Source organism: Diabrotica virgifera, chromosome 1 (genome assembly GCF_917563875.1).
Source record: "Diabrotica virgifera virgifera chromosome 1, PGI_DIABVI_V3a".
Taxonomy (NCBI): Eukaryota; Metazoa; Arthropoda; class Insecta; order Coleoptera; family Chrysomelidae; genus Diabrotica; species Diabrotica virgifera.
In genome coordinates, this window is record NC_065443.1 from 216,786,260 (window position 1) to 216,806,299 (window position 20,040).

The following is a 20,040-nucleotide window of genomic DNA, read 5'->3' on the forward strand; positions in this document are numbered from 1 at the left end:
TTTCTTTTAGAGGAGTGGATAAAACCATAAGTACTGAAACTTCTTTCAGTCGATGCACTGGATGAAGGCATGCTTACCATCATTGGACAAACCTAACAACTGTGTTAGCTGAAAAGCAGTTGATGAATGTTTCTGTTGATCCTTTTCAAATAATTGTCTCGCTGCCACTGGACATTTAACACATTTTACTAAATGTTTTGTCATTCTTGTTGCATTTTTCAAGTAATGACTATCACAAAATTTACAAAAGTACTTGTTTTACCTTGTACGCTTTTAATTTTACAATAATTCCATATATTCCTTTTTAAAGCGAGCACCACACTCTCGCAAAGTTACTTCGGGAAAGTTTACCGAAGTCCGAAGTACCCGTCACTAGACACTCGTTCTACTTCGTGAGGAACACATTCACGCCGGGCGATAAGGACTTCGGTTCCTTTGACTTGGTCTCAAAAACCGCCACAGAATGCAAGTAGGAATAAATAAAAATAAAATAAATAAATAAAAAATAAGCCGAGGCGCAGCAAAATCGCATGAAGTCTCTGTCTACACTCTCGTACTCGCTGAACTTCGATCGACTTCACGAGTAGTATAGTGATTGTTTTAGGTTTTTTAGTAAATTATGCTTTACTTCGATCCATTCTAAATATTTGCACGTTAATATAGCACCAAAACAATAAATACTGACACTGTAAATACCCTAGCTAGTGGTTCATGGGATTCCCCAGCCCCAGCCCCGGCTACTCAGATTTTCGAAGATTTGATCTAAAATCGCGTGAAAGTGAAAAAGCATTTCATGAGCGAAGCGGCAAGTAGGTGTTTGAGTTTCAAGAATAATAATCTTTATGTTTGGGATGCAAAAAATATACTAGGTGAATTGGCGAAAACAGTATAGAAAATTCTCGAAAATATTCTCTTCTTACATCCCTAGATCTGCGCGCATGCGCACACCGACAGTTTGGTATTAGTCTTTATACGGGCTCTGATTGGGTGTTGAAATGATCTGTCAATAATTGTTCAATATGGAGGTTATCGGTAAACAAAAATGTTGTATAATATATTAGTTTTTATTGTTGTGAGGACAGAAATAAAATCAAATTTATAATTATAGTGACTTTTTAAATAGTTTTGAAAAGCCACAGGTACGTAATTCTAAATGTTTCAGTTGTATTCCAATAAAAAATTATCTTCATACCTATTTGGAAAATGTAAAAAAAATAATGTACTTACCTAGTACTTGCTATGCTATACCCCTAGTAGGCAATGCTTTAATTTACATAATCTGATTACGAACAAACTTTCTACAAATTTTCATCTAATGTATTGTTTTCTTACGCTATATATTGTTGTATTTTAATTCGACAAAAATCAAACTAATAATAATTCATATAAACAAAATGTCAAAAAGTTGTTCAGTTTGTGTATATTCCCACATGACGTATACGCGAAGGTGGTGCAGTTTGAAATCGCTTCGACTCTCGTACGGCGGGATACATGGGGAAGTAGGTTCAAGCCCAATGCAAGTTATATCATTTTTTTTATTTTTTTTTATAGATTTTAGGATTGTATGGTAAAGACGGGATTCCGTTGGAAAATTTACGCTAACAAGAGCGGACCAGATACTAGCAAAATGGCAACACTGTTAAGAGTGACCAGGGTGACAATTTAGTGAACAGTAGCGTAGATATCTAATTTAAATTTAATAAAAGTTATTATTTTGCAAACATTTGATTTTAAGTGTAAATTGTAAATGAGACCATCGCATCTCCTCAAATTATGTGGGTATGAGTAAATATTTTATTTTACGAAAAAGTTTAAATAAAAAAATATCAGTGTTATCAACATCTGTGATATACCTAGGTACATAGTGATAACACTAATCGACTCGACTGAACAGATCTTATTGTAAAATAATAATACCTGTATAAAAAATTGTCAATAACATTAATTATCACATATAATTAAACAGTAAGTATGATCAAATTTATATGTTTTAGTAACACAACTGCTCATAAGTAGTAAACCTTACTGTTTTATCTCTGATAACTTTCATGTTATTGTAATCTTTTGACTAATTGATGGACTTGTTAGTGTCCACGCTTCCAAGCCATAAAGAAGAGTAGAGAACACGTAACACAGAAGCATCCTTAGGCGTAGTTCTAACCTTATATCCTAATAACAAAGAAACTTTGTAAGTTTAATGAATGATGCACGTACTATTTCAATACGTGTCGTAAGGGGCCGTTCAAATATTACGTAAGGGGGGAGGGTTAAAAATCTTCAAAAATTGCGTTACGTAATACGTGAACGCCCCATTAAGGTGCGTTACGAAGGGGGAGGGGGTCAAAAATCTTCAAAAACCGCGTTACGTACGTACTTGAACGCTCCCTAATTTCTTTGCTTTGGTCCACATTTGATGTTCCTAATTATTTGTAGTATCCACACTCTCAATTACAGTATCTTCAATAGTCAATTGGATGTTTGCGTGTGCTAATTTAGTCATGGTCATGCATTTAGTTTTCTTTAAATTAATCTTCAGTCCGTACTCATGACAGCGTTCACTAAGGCGTTGCATTACGTTCTCTAAATTCTAAATCATTGTCTTAATCCGTTATTATTAAGGCCGGGACACACATATCCGCACCGAACCAGCACCGTGTCCGCACCGCGCCCGCACCGAGCAGAGACAGCAAGGCTGGCCATGCTGTCTGTGCTCGGTGTGGGCTCGGTGCAGATGTGTGTGTCCCGGCCTTTACTGTATCATCTGCAACTCATAAGTTGTTCCAAAATTCTCCATTGATAGATATACCTTTATCGACCTTTAGATTGTAACTCTTTAGCGACGTATTAGTATAATATGGATAATCGTCGAAGGCCGATATGATTAACCAAAAAAGAAGATGTGTTTGGTGATATTTCTAGTGACTTTCTTGGGTGTGAATATGTCTTTTTAGTGTACTCCTCTTGGTTTAAAAACAAAGCTTAGTAATACTTTTAAATAGTCTGGTGCTTATCTATTAGTATCTGGATACCGCGTATGAAAAAAAAGTTGATTAATAGCAAGCTGAAAATTTGTTAATATCTTAAGGATGTCTAATTGGACAAACTTTAAAATATGGGAACACTGGAACAGGGGAAGTTTAAATTGTGGAACAGGTTAAAAATTTGGAACGGTCAGACCACAAAAACGGCACATGTATTTTTTCCGACAGTGTATTTTGATACGTGTATTTTGTACTTTTTCGATCTGATGTTCATTTCGCAAAATATTGCGGGGTTCCTATTTAAAATTTACCCTCACTCCTCTCCGTGGGAGTTCGTGTTTGGTATCATTCGATATATTTTTGAAAAATATTGAACACGTAATTTTTAGTTTTTCGATCTAACGTTTATTTCTCAACATGTTCGCTTTTTTCTTGTGAAGCTTTGTGACTCGCACATTTTCTTACGCGCCCCCTCAAACCGTCAGATTTTTGAAATATACACTGTTCTGTATGTACTTAACTTACCTTATCTTAATGTGACAATTTAAATTTTTCTAAGGGTATATTTTTTTTCGGATCCTCCTGTATTAAGATCCAATATATGGTAGGGGTACATTTACATAGGACCTACAAGGTTTCTCCCCATGTGATTTTCTGGCTCGCTCAAGTAACTGCAAAAATGCCCGCTTGAGCTCCCCTACCAGTATGGCTCAATTCATTTATATCTCTGTATTCTATTACATTCTACATAATCTAATAATTAATTGTTGACATTATTAAAATTATATTTTACCGTCACAACCAACATAACAAAGATTTATCACCGAATATCAATTATTAGTGACCACTGATCAGGTACAAAAGTTAACAATGGATAGATTAATTTTATTATTTGGTCTGTCAAACTAACGTCAGAACGTGTATGTATCGATCTGTAAATTGGTGCCGAAATTTGTAATTATTACTGTAAATACTAGTTACTAAAATTAGTTTTCGCTCAAATAGTGACTAATAACAATTGTGTTACGTGTTAATCATCAAGAACAAGTTGTAACTTCAGTCAGTAAGAGATGTTTTACTTAATAATCGTCCAATTTAAACCCATTCAGTGTCAAACTGTCAATAGTTTTTCACTGTTGCTATCCCGTCCCAACGGACGCCAACGGTTAGGCAACCAGTATTGCAGTGGTGTATCCAAGGTTATCACTTATTTCCAGACATCCAAAGCGTTAATATAAACAAATTCAAGTTACTTTTGACTACATGAGTAACAATTTAAATCAATGTTCCCCCACTGTTAGCAACACCATGTTTGGACCCAATTGTTCCAGTAATCTTACTAGTTCATATGCAACTGCTACTATGACTAAACAACGTCCGAAGTATCCCAAGAAGACCGAAGCAATTTTATAATTAGTTGTACGTCTCTATAGTATCCAATGATTGTATATCCAATTTTTTTTTCTTCGTAATTTTTACGTAATGTTATTTAAAATTTAGAAATTAACTGTTATAATACCTAATCAGTTTTAAGTCCTTATTGTAATTAATTATTGTATAACCAATATTGTTTGTGTCAATGGCCATTGCTGCCGAGACACATAAATTTAAATAAAAAAAAAATTATTATTTTAGAATTTGCTAAAGCGACATCGATTTAGTTAAATAAAATATTTGACAATATTCTGAAATACAAAAAAAAATATTTTCCTCAACAACTTCAGAAACATTTGTTGATCAGAATTAAAAGAGGAAATTATTAAAACATAGTTGTTGTTTATCGTTTTTGAGTTGATTTTAAAAATAATAAAACATCTTGAAATGTATTTTTTATTTATTAACAAAAGTGGAAAACACTGCAAAATTGTTTGCACTAACTTATAAAAAAAAAAACAAAAATAACAATATTATAAACAACAAAACCGAAAAAAACCGATAAAACCGTTTGAAAAATTAAGTGTTACGGTTCGGTTCCAAAAATTATATTTAATATCAAATAAGGGTTCAGTTTCGGTTCTGGTCCACTAAAAAATATCCGTTTCGGTTCGGTTTTCTGTTTTTAGCGGTACGGTCCGGGTCCCTGGTGCACACCACTGGACGGCTGCAATCAGCCGAAAGATGACACTTTGTGATAAACTATTTTATGGCATGGCCTCGCTCAGTCAAATATTGTTATATCTTGAGCGAAGGGTGAGTAGTTCTTCCGATAAAAGATACCGCATTATGATTGGTCACAACAGCAATATCCGATTTTTTGAGTGGCTCTTTGTCCACGTGGACTGATCAACAGTTCGATGAAAACTTAACTGGGTGATTGCCCATATTTTAAAATATCATACCAGGAACATCTGAATGTAGAACCTTAAAACTTTTATATTTTACACATCTTAGTCATTGATAGTTTTGCAGTTAATAACTACTCCTGGTAGGGTACTTTTGCTTTCATTTTTATGGCTTGCTTTTATTAAAGATACATTATATTTTTACACAGTTTCACGGAAATACGAGGCGACCATAAGTATATTATTATATAATTTTTTTCAGAAAATACGTATTTAATTAAAATTTTTGGCAACAATTATTGTTCAGAAATCATTTGTGGCATTTTTCAATGTGTTTGTGTGTGTTTTATTCTTTTATTTTTGGTATTGTTTTAATAAAAATTTTTGGAAAGTAGTATAGAAACTGTTTAAAGTATATTGATTTCGTTGAAATCATATAATAGAAGTATTCTTACGTGCATACAAAGTACACACATTCTTTTTTTAGATGGCAACAAGTTTTCTAACTTGTGCGCTTGGTTGACATGTAGGATGACTCGCTTTTTTTCTGATTGGGAAATCATTATAAAATAAAACAAACCCTTACCTTTCGGATTAATAAAAACAACATAATGTCCTCCGTGATTATCACCGCTATGTACAAGAACTGCGTGCAAAGTATAATTGGCAGGGTTGTTGGGATCCTGTTCCTGGAGATAGGCGTCCAACGAGAGTTTCTCATAGAATTCGAACCGATCATTGAATTTCACTGAGCTGTCTGTCACAGGATCATATTGAAACCTCATCAGGTGTAGATGCAATACTGGGGGGAATTCTTTGAAGATGACACCTTTCTCAGCATCTTGCAAACCATGCTCTCCTGCATCGTATCTATTATCACCATCTAAGGTCTCTTTGGCTATGTAGTCTTTAAAGGATTCATCGACTAAAACAATTCACAAATCATTCGAAAATTATATTAAGGAAATCTAGGTATTGAATAAATAAAGTATGTATGTGTAAAACGGCCGCGATCGACAGCTGTTAAGCTTGACGCCTACTATTTGGAATAAAGTTCCCCGCTTTTGTAAACAATGCATATAGCTGAGAAAATGTTTAAAATCACGATAGGGCAACGAACTGCTATGCAATTTCACATGAAACTTGGAGAAACCTCCACTTAAAATATAATTTATTACAAGAAGCCTACTGGAATACACTTTTATATCGTGTACCTGTGGTATCGTGTTTTAAGTGTACTCTGGACTAATTAGCAAAATACAAGAAAAAGTTGCCAAAAATACCAACAATTTTATTGCTGGAATCGAATCTTATGATTGTATATATTAATAATATAGGTATGCAAAGTCCGCAGATAGTGTGCTACTTTTTTTATAAACAAAATGGCGCCCGAAAATCGTGTTTTTTTTTTTTTCAATTTTTGCTCTATAACTCCAAAAACACCCCAATAAAAATTCACCGTAAATATATTCTGCATAGACGTTTTTTTCCCGATTTATTTCGACGAAAATTTTCCCCGGAAAATGCGGGTTTTTCCAACAAAATCTTTAATTTTCAACTAAAATACAGGGTGCGGCAAAAGTCAGTTCCCCGATTTGCACAATCGAAAAATATCGGAAAATGAAAATGCAAAACGTTTAATTAAGTCGCAAATTTGGGTTACAAAAGTGCATATAAAAATTTAAGCTTTATGTTCGAACTGGTGTCCATCTTCCTCGATACAACGTTCGCAACGGCTCGCAACGCTACGGCATGTTCGGTTGAGGATTGCCTTGTTCTGACGGAGGTGTTCAAACTCTTCCTCAATAATTGTCTTCAACTGTGGGAGAGTTTGCACACTATTATTCAGCAGACCCCACAACGAACACCAACACGCGACAGGCAAATGAACGAAACTTAAGGGGAACCCTACAAACAGTAGGGAACACCTGTTATGCGAGGCCGATTGTTAGCATGTACTTATCGCGCTTATGCCCGAAACTACATAGCGGGAACTGACTTTTGCCGCACCCGGTATTAGATAACTAATTGTTTATCAATAATTAAATAACTTGGTAATATAAAAGCTCTTTTCGTATAGATAATTCCAGAAGCCCATGGAAATTGAATGAACAGTTAAGCAACAATTGAATTATTAATTAAAAATTTACGGTCGCTATAATAACCACAATAATTATGATACATAATAATTACTATGATTTTTGGTTAAAAAAGACACTGTACCTATCTAATCTACTTTACAGAATTGAAATTGGACTATTTAAGCGGCCTCTGGAATATTTTAAATTTATAAACAATTTTTTGGCTTATAAACAATTAGAATATCTCGGAAAATATTAAATTAAATTAAATCATGAAAACGGTATTGGAAAAAAAGCGACAGGACGCTTCTTTTACAAGAAAAAATGTTTAATTGTGATAAGTGGTTCCTGAGATACAACCGGTCAAAGTTGACCGGAATTTACGGCAAAGATATAAACAATAGGATCATAATTTTCGAACCATTACGTTTTTAGTTTTGTCCTCTTTCTCCACACCAATTTTCATATCTTTAAAATACTCACAACATATATTGTTATAATAAAAACTATCGATATTACGAGTGAAAATTGACAAAAATAGCAAAATTTCAATCAAAAATTAGGTTGGAGAAAATGTAATCTTAAAGTTCAAAATCGGTATACGTTAAAAAAATGCATTTTCTCGGCTTCCCATGGAGCAATTTTCTTCATTATTTTTTTGTTCCCAAGTAACTCGAGTAGAGCCATCTAACTAACGCAATATTAAATGCCAAACTTGCTCGCGTACTCGCGTTACAGAAGAACACAAATAATATGAAAAATGAGTCACTAAAAACATGGATAGACAAAAGGCGGTTTGAGGAAACCGATATAATGCTGATAGACGTGGACGTTCAGACCGATCCACATTCTGACTCTACTGCGCAGCTTATGAAGTGCGCAATAACACAAACTACCCCCGAGAGGACGGTTTGCCCCTGTAGGGATAGACCTGTAACTCGGGAGTTTAGCACTCAAACAGAACCTTGGCACGGTTTCGGCGTCAAACAGTTTGTAAGTTCCCTTGACGAAATCATCACTTTTGATGATTGGAATAGGGTAACAGATAGCGTTACCAGGTGTCCCGATTTGCGCGGGACGTCCCGATTTTCAGGGATCTGGGGACGCGTACCGATTTGTACCCGATCGGGACACCAAATGTCCCGATTTTCACCCACGAAAACCAATTTCAGGAGGACTTGCAGCGAATTTTATAACTATGTTATAAAAACAAGGCACTCCTAAAGCGGCAAAATCGAATGAAAAATATAATTTTACTAAAAAATAAATAATTTACTTAATCTACGATTGTTTTTTGTAATTTCGTCTGATTATTATTATTATGTAGGATTAAATACAGATTATAGAAACACCTTTTAACGGGAAATACACCCAACCTCAACGGGAAATACGGCGATACCGTGTAATTTTCAGGATCAACTCCGAATTGCATGAAAATTTGGACGGCTTGTGCCATTGGTTGCTTTTACTCGGGGGGTGACAGTCACCCCTAGTTGGGGGTGAAAAACCGCGCGTTTAAAATAAGTCCGGAGATGGATAAATTGACTAATTCTAAGCAATTTTAGTTCTATAGAATTTTAACCTAGTTAATACTTTTCGAGTTATTTACGATTGAAAATGTGTATTTTTCGACAAAAAAAATCACGTTTTCAGGCGATTTTCACAAAAAGTAAGTATTTGATCGAAAAAGATATTCTTAGCAAAAATGTAGCATACCCAATATAAAAAAATGAAAAAAATGGTGAACTCGTAAAGTCTATAGACCCAGCAAAAGCAAAGTTGTAGCACATGAAAAATATGTTCTTATTCGTCAAATTCCAAATCAAATATTTTAACGTGAAATAACCAAGAAATGAAGCACTTTTCGGAAAAAACCATTTAAAACTTTTTTTAATAAAGCTTTATTTTTATGTTTTAAAAAAGTTTCTAGCATCAAAACTAAGCGAATTATGCTCAAAATCGAGTTGACTCCATTTTTTTGGTAAAAAAAGCGTGCAAATCTCCCCCTACCTAGCACCCCAAATGAAATTAATCGTTACAGCTTTACAAACAATTTACTTTACTTATGTATTTTTTACATGATTGAAAGGGCCTGAACGAGTCACTAATCACGAGTGTATGCAAAATATGAACAGCCATATTTTAACCAATTTTTGTCTTACAGAAAATCAAAATGAATCTATCATATTTATAAAAGCAAAACCTACGTACTTATTAGTCCTTGGGATTTTTAGTATCCCTAATACTTTTTAATTATTTTGAAAAAAGGGCATTTTCCAATATTTTAAAAAATTTCAATAGGTTTTGCCCGAAAATTGATTAATTTTTTGGTTATTTCAAGTTAAAAAATTCGATTTGGAATTTGACGAATAAGAACGTATTTTTGATGAGCTACAACTTTGCTTTTACTGGTTTTATAGACTTTCTGAACATACATTTTTTTTGCTTTTTTAAAGGCTACATATTTTTTTCGATAAAATTACTCGAAAAGTATTGACTTAGTTTAAAAATTATATAGAACAAAAGTTTTTTAGAGTTAGTCAATTGACCATTTTGGGACTTACTTTAAACGCGCGTTTTTTTTACCCCCGAGAAGGGGTAACTGTAACTGTCACCCTGTAACTGTAACTTTGAAGTAGACAGTAAGTAAAACCTAAAACCAGATTTTCATGCAATTCGGAGTTGACTCTGAAAATTATACTCCAAAACGGTCATTTATTTGTTTGTTTATTTGTCCCGATCTACAACCCTAAACCCCGATTTGTTTTTGCTTATGTACCGATTAAAAACAAATCGGACCTGGGAACACGAGAGCAAGATTGGGCAAACAGCGTATATCAGAGAACCAAGATAGCAGTCGGAAATCCGGTAACTACGACTGATGAATATAACAAGGTTGTCTTCGTCGAACCGACGGATACAAAAATGGAGGGGAGCATTCAAAGACTCTATAGGGATAGATTCCCAGAGCTGGCAGATATCGAAAACGACTTTGACGTCCTAGAGAGCAGAACATCAGTACGGTCTAAGGCATCGGCGGGATTGGTACGCAAGGTTATAAGGGTTAATCTTACGTTGGACGAGCGGGTTCTCTGGGAGCGCCTGGAACAGATCCGAGAGGAAGTTAACCCGGAAGCGGTAGTTGCGCTGCACCACCTTAGTTTTATTACGGTGGTCGGGCTCCAGAAAATGTGGGAGGTGATATTCCGAAATACCAAGGTCACAATAAACATCTATACCACTGCAACGAGGAAGAACCGCCCCACATATGGTATGATTGTGTCCAAAAAAGACACATCATACAAAGATTTATTAAGCTCGGTCAAAACGGCGGTTAAGACCACGGGAGCCACAGAGTCAATCAGGACGCTGCGTAGCACCAAGGACGGTAAGCTCCTTATCACAATGGATAAGGACCAGGCCGCCCTAAAAATATTAGAGACGCCCTGACCAACAAAGGTAGTGGGTTACGCACCCTTCAGCTTGGTGAAGAAAATAAGTCCATCTTGAGATGGAAAATATATACAAGACAAAAATACCAATACTAATAAGAGCGAGGAGAACGAACAATCAAATTAGATTTAAGCGGCAACGACTGCAGACGACAATTACAGTTGTCACTATGACAGACGTCATTACTTTGCACTATTAATTTGTATTATTATTAGCAACTGATGTTCTGCCGGACAGAAGTTGCAGTCAGATGTCGGAATCAGTCTCATACAAATTAATAGTGCCAAGTAGTGACGTCTGTCACGGCGACAACTGCAACTCACGTGCAGTCGTTGTCGGAATCGTACCTTTAGAGAGGAGAGTAGAGGACAAGTAAATTACGGCTCTAATCGAATTAAATACGAAGGGAACAGAAAAAGTAGATATTAAAAAAGAATGAAAAACAACAACCCATATTTCATGCAAACTGACATATTCCACTCCAAAAATCGATGGCGGAATTACGATATGCCGATAAAAAGGTCCAGTTTCATTCTATTAACTTCAAGTTTATGGTGAAAGCTGATTTAACTGTAGATTACAATATCTTTCTTGTTTCCTTTTTCTTTTTGATAAAACAAAAGCTAAAATTTTCTATGGAGGCAGATGGTAGAGCCTTTTGCTTATATTTTTGTCAAATACTGTAAACCTATCATTGTCCAGTAAAAGGGTTACAACAGATGTATCAGTGCATTTGGGTGGAGTATTTTTTTATTTTTTGTATGTGAACTAATTTAGTAATCAATGAATAACCATTATTCTTTTATTGTTTTACCAAATTCGTAGGTAGATTTTATGAAGAAATAAAGTATCCTACCTACATATCATAATATGATAATGACTAAGATAAATACGTAATTCTTTTTATTTATTTTGTAATTTTGTTTTGAATTAGATTTAATTTTGAAATACAATATTTACCCGATTGTTAACCCGACATTGGTCGTTATATTTATGAGATTTTCTCTCACGGTTTCTGAATATTGCACACAACTTTTTCCTTGGTAAATTACACACGCTGTAGTTCCTTCTAGTCTCCTAATTATCCTTCCTCTACAAATATATTCGTCTGCTCAGATGGTAGTTCAGTTGACTTAGTATTACCCGATTGTTAAGTCAGTGCGCTTCACTAGAGATATTCTCTCATGGCGCGATCATACTGTACAAATACTCTGGGCTAATTAACAAAATACAAGGAAAAGTTATTTACCAGCAATTTTATTGCTGGAATCGAATCTAAGGATTCTTACAGGGTGTTTCATTAATAATTGTCCATATAGTAACTGGAGAAACCTTAGCACATAATACGAAGATTTAACCTAAAACTCTTAAATAAAATGTGGTTCCTTACTGAGTTACAGGTTTTTAAAGTTACAGTATTTTAAAACTATTCGACGTATCATTTTCATACTTGGCAGGAAGTATAACCAACATGAATGTCAATCTCAACCTCCAATTATTCAGAAAAGTCTTAAAGGAAAAAAACAAATACTATATTCGGAGACCGACATAGGTCCTTATGAAGTATTTGTCCAGGGTCAGGATAAAAATATTGGAGATTACCACGTGTTAAGTATAGCTAAATCTATTTCTGTTTTAAAAATTAAAGACATCACGAAAATCAGTAGAAAAGGTAAAAACAGGATAGGGGTATTATTTGCCACTAGAAAAGCAGCCAACGATTTCGTTGTGAGGAAAGATTGGGAAGCCCTAGGGTATGACGTGTTCATTCCATTTCATCAGATTTCTTGTAGGGGTATAGTAAGGGGAGTTAATAAAAGATTCACAGAGGAAGAAATAAAGGAGGCATCAGAAACCAACTTGGCTTTATGTAAGATATAAAGTGTAAAGCGAATGAACCGGAGAGTACAAGTGGATTCAAAGGTTGAATTTGTCTCCACGGGAACTATTAGCATAACTTTTTCAGGAAAAACTATTCCTAAAGAAATTTCCATATATCAACTACCAATGAGGGTCACACCATTCATCAGCACTGTTCTTCAATGTGGAAATTGCTTACTTTATGGCCATTCTACGAACCAATGTAGAGGAAAAAAGAAATGTGCTAGATGCGGAACTTCTCATGAGGATTCTTCATCTAATACGTGTACAAAATATTGTATTTTCTGCAAATATTCTGACCATGAATCAAGTAGTCGTAATTGTAGAGAGATAGTCAGACAAAAAGATATTAAGGATCTAATGTCCTTTTCTAATCTATCTTTCTATGAGGCAAGTCAGCAGGTTCCTAGGATCCATAATATTTCATCTTTAAACATAAACGATCCCCCCCCCCTTACATAGCGATCAGAATAATTCTAATGGCATCTTACCACACGAGAGGAGGTCTGCAGCCTCAGCTCAATATTCAAAACCTTTTAGTCAAGTCACTCAATCTCCACCAAAAAGAAGAAGACCTTCAATACAAGAAAATACAGGTTATGATAAAATCTCCCACCAAAGACTACTTATTAATCCATCAGGTAGAAGAATAAATGAGCCCTCGACTTCAAAATTCAATCCTGCTCACTCTGATTCTCAAATCACTAACTCACAATCTTTATCCCAACTTCATTTGGATTTCAATCAGGCCATGTCTATGCTGAACCAATCTCACAGGGAGCTCGTCATGACCTTCATTGGGGACTTAATAAACTCAAAATCATACTCCATTCCTTACAGTATGGCAGATCTAAAGACTAGCATAAACAAAAGTGTATCACCTTTCAATACAAATGTAAACCAGGGTCGGAGGGGAATAGAGGATCTCGAGCCTGAGGATTCGAGATCTTTTGACTCCTTGGTCTAGCAAACATACTCTTTATAATGAATCCTAACACTCCGATAACTATTATTCAGTGGAATATACGTTCGTATAACACTAATTCTGACAATCTAAAAATCCTTATAAAAAACCTTAACCCAGATATAATTCTTATTAGCGAATCTTGGCTCTCAAACCAACATGTTATAAGATGTAGAGGGTATCAAATAATCAGAAAAGATCGAGAGGATGGCTATGGCGGATTAATTACTCTTATCAAAAACAATATTGATTATAGGGAAATTCAAATTGCCAATCCAGGCTTCAATCATGATGTCCAATTCCAACTCACATTTCTCCCTAACTGTAATTTGAATATTCTTAATATATACTGTCTACAAGACAACTCTATCTCCAAATCCAACTGGTTTTCCCTTGTTAAATTACTTAATAAGCCATTTTTAATCATGGGTGATCTAAATTGTAATCATAAGGCATGGGGTAGTTCTAGAGACAGTCACAATGGTAGGATTATTTTTGATTCTTTGGAGGAACTTGAGCTAGTATTTCTCAATGATGGGTCCCCAACTAGACTGGTGGCCCCAGGAGGCAGTAAGTCGGTAGTAGAACTAACAATGGCATCAGTCGATGTGGCAGCCAGTGTGGGCAAGTGGTCCACTATTTCAGATACTGGAACTAGTGACCACTTCCCCAAATATGTCAGATAGGTGTATGTCCTCAATCTCCCCCGCATTTTTGTAAAAGAAGAAATCTAAAGAAAGCTGATTGGTCTACTTATCATAACAAATTAAACAGCATTTTCTTAGCTTCTCCCAGGGAAGATTACGAATTTTTTACTAACTCCATATCATCGGTAGCTGATGAAACAATAACTAGGCTTCACACTCCTAATAATTCCAAATACCACATTCCATGGTGGGATGACTCATGTGCTGAAGTCGTCTCTGCGAGAGTGCCTGCCTTAAAAAAATTTAAAAATATCCCCTCAATGGAAAACTATATCGAGGCTAAAAAGAATATAGCCAAATCAAGAAAATTCCAAAATCAAAACGTAAAAATAGTTTCAGACTATTTTGCAGTAAATTAAATAGAAACACTCCTCTAAAAGTTGTGTGGGAGAAAATTAATAAGGTATCGGCTTCGAAACCTTCAATATATACACAATTGCCCTCTACTCCTATATCCCACGAAATTCTATGTTGCTTAACCCCCCTTTCCGCTGTCAATAAAGTATTGGTTAGATCTCCTCAAGCCCTAGAACCACCATTTGCTCTCGACGAGTATCAGAACTCCCTCTCAATTAAATCTGACTCGGCTCCTGGTTTGGATCAGATTTCCTACTCAATGTTAAAAAATCTTCCCGTTGTTGGATCTTTGTTATTAATTCAAGTTTTCAATGAAAGTCTTAGAACGGGTATCGTTCCTGTTCAGTAGAAACAATCAGTAATTTTACCTATAATCAAAAAAGATAAAGATTGTAATAATCCGTTAAACTTTAGACCAATCGCTCTTTCTTCATGTGTAGGCAAAATGCTCGAAACTCTTATAAATAATAGAATAGAGTGGATTGTGGAACATAATAAGATTTTTAATCCACTACAACTAGGATTTAGAAGGGGTAGAGGTTGTACGGAATGCCTTACATACCTCACCTCAACAATTCAAATAGGCTTCGCTCAAAATCAATACACTATTGGCATATTTCTAGATATCTCTTCTGCTTATGATAATGTCAATATATCACTCTTGTATTCCAAATTATTAAAGTATAACATTCCAACCCAACTGGCTAATTTGATTTTCTGCCTTCTAAATGATAGAGAGCTATTTGTCAAAGACAAACTGGGACAAACCCATGGCCCAAGAAAATCAAGTCTGGGACTACCCCAAGGTTCCCCATTAAGCCCTATCCTCTTCAACCTATATTGTCTTTCCCTGTATAATTTAATCCCCTCTTCATGCAAACTAATTCAGTATGCAGACGATTTGGTTCTTCTGATTAGAGGGAGTGATATTAATGAATTGGTAATTAATGTAAATAAATTCTTGATTCAGATGGAATCATGGTTGCTAGACCACAATTTAAATCTGTCTAAGAACAAATCTTCTGCAATATTATTTACAAAAGGAAACACGAAAATCTCTCCCCCTAACGTAATATTTTGTAACCAGAATATTGGTTGGGTGGATTCAGTCAAATACCTGGGGGTAAATATTCAAAAAAACTTAAAGTGGAATTCATATGTAAACTCAATAGAACTAAAAGTAAATCGTGGCCTGAATGTGATGAGAGCTCTTTGTGGGACTTATTGGGGAAGTGATCCAAAAACCTTACAAATTGTACACAATGGTCTGATTCAGAGCCATCTAGACTATGGCTGCCAGGTAATTTTCGATTGTCCAACTTCATTAATTAAAAGATTGGAGAAACTAAAATACAAAAGTATCCGAATTATAACTGGATGCATGAAATCTACCCCAATTCATGATCTCTTAAGTGAAAGTGGTCAGATCTCGCTTAAATCTAGATGGGAATGGCTTAGCTCTAAATTTATATTAAAAAATTTAATGTTAATTGGCAACCCAATTATTTCCGCTCTCGACCTGTTAGACTCGGCAATTCAAAGGAACCAAAATCATTGGAAAAACAGAAATATTCCATTTCTAGTGCTTTTAAAAAACAAATTTAAAAGTACTTATCCCAACTTATATTTAAGTGACTTATACCCATGCCATAACTTTGAACTAGACCATCAATTATCAACAATTCCAATCATAAATATTGAATCTAATCGTTCAGATGAACTTGCCTCAGTTCAACTCCAAAAAATAATTCTAAATAAACCTAGTCACACCAAATTCTTCACGGACGGCTCGGTTGATGATGAAGGATCAGAAGGCTTTGGTGTCTTTAGCCGAGAGATCAACTATTCTTATACCAGTAAACTACCTAAGTATACCCAAATATGTACGGCTGAGATTGTCGCAATTAATCATGCCCTCCAAATTATTTTGAAAAATGGGATTAAACAAGCAATCATCTGCTCGGACTCTAAAAGTGCCTTACAGAAAATAGGCAGATCAACCTATTCTATGGAAACAGAACATTCATCGTTTATGACCAAGAGAGGCATCATTGAAGCGAAAGAAAATAACGTTAATATTAGTCTGGCATGGATTCCAGGACACTCGAATATTAAAGGGAACATGGTGGCTGATAAACTAGCTAATATAGGTAGAACCTTAAATGTAGCTGCTGGTATCACTCTTCACTATTCCAACTTTCTACCAGACATCAAGCATTCCATCTGGAATCGGTGGAAGCAAGAATGGCAGGGGAAAAATCGAAATAATTCATTTTACTCTAAAATTGTAGGTCAGATAGATAAACTCCCCTGGTACCACAATTTTGCATACCAAGACAGAAGACATATAACCACCATTATTAGAATGAGGACAGGTCATTGTGCTACTCCAGTTCACCTATTCAGGATAGGAGTAAAAGATGACCCATATTGTGACTGTGGCTGAGTTGGGTCCTTAAATCATCTGATTTTTGAGTGCCCTATAAATATGTCACCCAATTTTGACCTATATAAAGAATTAGCCAAGACAAATATCCCTACTCCCATTGAAATTTGCCTACTTATGTCCAACCTTAATCCACGTAGGATTAACCTGATCCTTAAATTCCTTAACTTAGCCAAACTTAATTTATAAATTAATCAATTCCCAAATTTGAATTACAAAAATTAAGAAGATAAAGATATAAAAAGATATTGGACCTCCAAATGATAAAAGTCTTAACCCTTATGGTATAATATTGCCTTTCCTGTAGGGACTGTCTGGCCCTATACGAAGATGTTCCTGCTAATATATATTTAAAAAAATTGAGGCTTTAACATATATATTTGGAAATATTCGACTGCCCATAGCAAGACAAGAGTATTTCCCTGGTGTAAGCTGGGCGAATTATCCCGAGGGATATAACCCAATAAAGGAAGAAGAAGAAGATTCATTTTTTTTGTTTATGTGTAAGAAACGTTTATGTTCAATAAATACAGTTACGAAGATGAAGCCCATATTATTTCTTTAAGGGAGACTACAAAATTATGTTATGAGTAAAAAAACGAATAAAATCCTTTATAAAAGGTATGTATTTAAAAATCCCTAAAAGGGCTACATCACAGAACTAGTTTTCGATTGGATGACCAATCATCATCAGTGCTTACCTAAAATGAATATAACGTGATCTAACATGCTAACCACCAAAATACAATTTTATAAAAGGGTTTATTATTTCAAAGGGTTTTTACCCATATATTTTTATAATATTGTATTTTGGTCGTTAGCATGTTAGATCACGTTATATTCATTTTAGGTAAGCACTGATGATGATTGGTCATCCAATCGAAAACTAGTTCTGTGATGTAGACCTTTTTAGGGATTTTTAAATATATACCTTTTATAAAGGATTTTATTCGTTTTATTGTATTATATGGTATACGGTCAACTACAGGAAAACTTTTTCCTTGTGGATGTTATGAGTCTTTTAAAGATATAAAAATTTGTGTGGAGAAAGAGGACCGAAATAAAAAGGTGATGGTTCAAAAATATATCTTCGCCATACATGCCGGTCAACTTTGACCGGTTGTATCTCAGGAACCACTTATGGCAATTAAACGTTTTTTCTTTTAGAAGAAGCATCCTGTTCTGGTTTTAAACCAGGAGTAATTCAAATTTACCGCGCTGTAATGCTTGTTTGTAATTGGTACAACCGCATGCAAGTTTTCTCCACTGTTATGAAATTTTGACACTATTGACATTTATGGAATTTTGATACTATTGGCATTTCATAGGTTAATTAAGTTATATCAGCGATTTTTTTGTTTTCTTTGTTATTCCTTTAATTTTTAGATTTTTAGTCTGCTTTTATATAAAAAAACAAATGTTTTTAGAACTCTTTAGCGACTTATTAGTATAATATAATATTTATGGATTACTTCCGAAGGCCGACATAATCAACCAAAAAAGAAGATGTATTTGGTGATTTTTCTAGTGACTTTCTTAGGTGTGAATCTGTTTTTTTAGTTTACTCCTCCTGGTTTAAAAACAAAGCATAGTAATAACTCACATTCATAAACAGAAAAATTCTTATAGGAAAAATATATTGTTCTGAAGCTATTTCCTTGTGGCATTTTTATAATTAAGTATTTTCGATGGGAAATAAGCCACAATTTTACCAAAAAATGAATTTATTAACGTTTCGACGCCCAAGTCGGGTGTCGTTGTAATGGAACGCAACTCATCAATATTGGTAATATCATTTTAAAGTTTTCTACTTTAAAATGTATAATACATGCCTGAATTGCCGATATAAATGAGTCGGATTAAATAAATTATTAGAAGAATTTTTTACTAAGCAACAACATTTTTGTTTATTTAGTATTATTTTGTATTTTGACAACGACACCCGACTTGGGCGTCGAAACGTTAATAAATTCATTTTTTTAGGAAAAATATAATATAAAAATATGTTTTTTATAATGGGACCACACTTGATACTTACTGTTCTTTTTTCCTTTAATATTCAACTGTATATCATAGAAAGTTTCTGATCTAGTACTGGAATAATCAACATTTTTACATCTTATATATGAAATCATTTTTCCTTCAAATAATTTGGGCACAGTTCCTTCTACACAAGTACCCTTCATTTTGCTTTCTAACTTATCTAATAGCACCTGAAAATAAGAGGAAAGATCAGCAAAACATAGACATAAAACTTATGTAGGCACTAAGTTGTCAGCAATAATCTTTCACTTTCACATCTTTCAATTACGTAGTAAAAATTTCATAAAAAGTTCAGGCGAAGCTACTTATGAATCATCTACTTTTATGTAGATTATGATTATGATATTAATAGAATTTAGTAATAACAATGTGCATGCATATAAAAACGATTCTTGATATTCCTTCTCAAGATTGGTAAGACTGGCATTGGAAAGAAGAGAAAGAATAACAGACTTCACAGGCAGATCATATCATCATCATCATCATTTGTGTTATGACGTTTTGTGACATTTGTGTTGACGCTCTAGTCGAGCGTAGACCTTAATGGTGTTTACCATGCTTCCCAGGAAAAAGAACTGTTGCACCACTTCAAAATTAGTTACTAATGTTAAAGTTTGGGCTGTTTGCAAATCCTTGTATTTTAGAAACACATTCTCCAGTGTATACACTGTACAAAGTGCCTTTTGGCTAATAAAGGCTCATTACCTAAAATCGGGCGACCTGACAGGATATCATTTCTAATTTTAAAGGTTGTAACAACGCATTTCATGAAGATTCCCACAGAATTTATACCTGCAAAACAAGATTTTTAACTCAAAGTAAAAATGATCATAAATTATACTAGG

General features: G+C 34.5%; 1 protein-coding gene across 4 annotated transcripts in view; it reads right to left on the minus strand.

Annotated features, from left to right (window-relative positions):
* LOC114332915 (ubiquitin carboxyl-terminal hydrolase 7) overlaps window positions 1–20,040 on the minus strand; it is a 77,489-nt gene that overhangs the window by 37,716 nt on the left and 19,733 nt on the right. For all 4 annotated transcript variants that reach the window (XM_028282698.2, XM_028282697.2, XM_028282700.2 and 1 more), the window contains exons 6-7: window positions 19,191–19,365; window positions 5,850–6,188 (exon numbers count right to left, since the gene is read on the minus strand). In XM_028282698.2, the coding sequence (XP_028138499.1) occupies window positions 5,850–6,188; window positions 19,191–19,365 (514 nt within the window). The remainder of the gene's footprint in view (window positions 1–5,849; window positions 6,189–19,190; window positions 19,366–20,040) is intronic.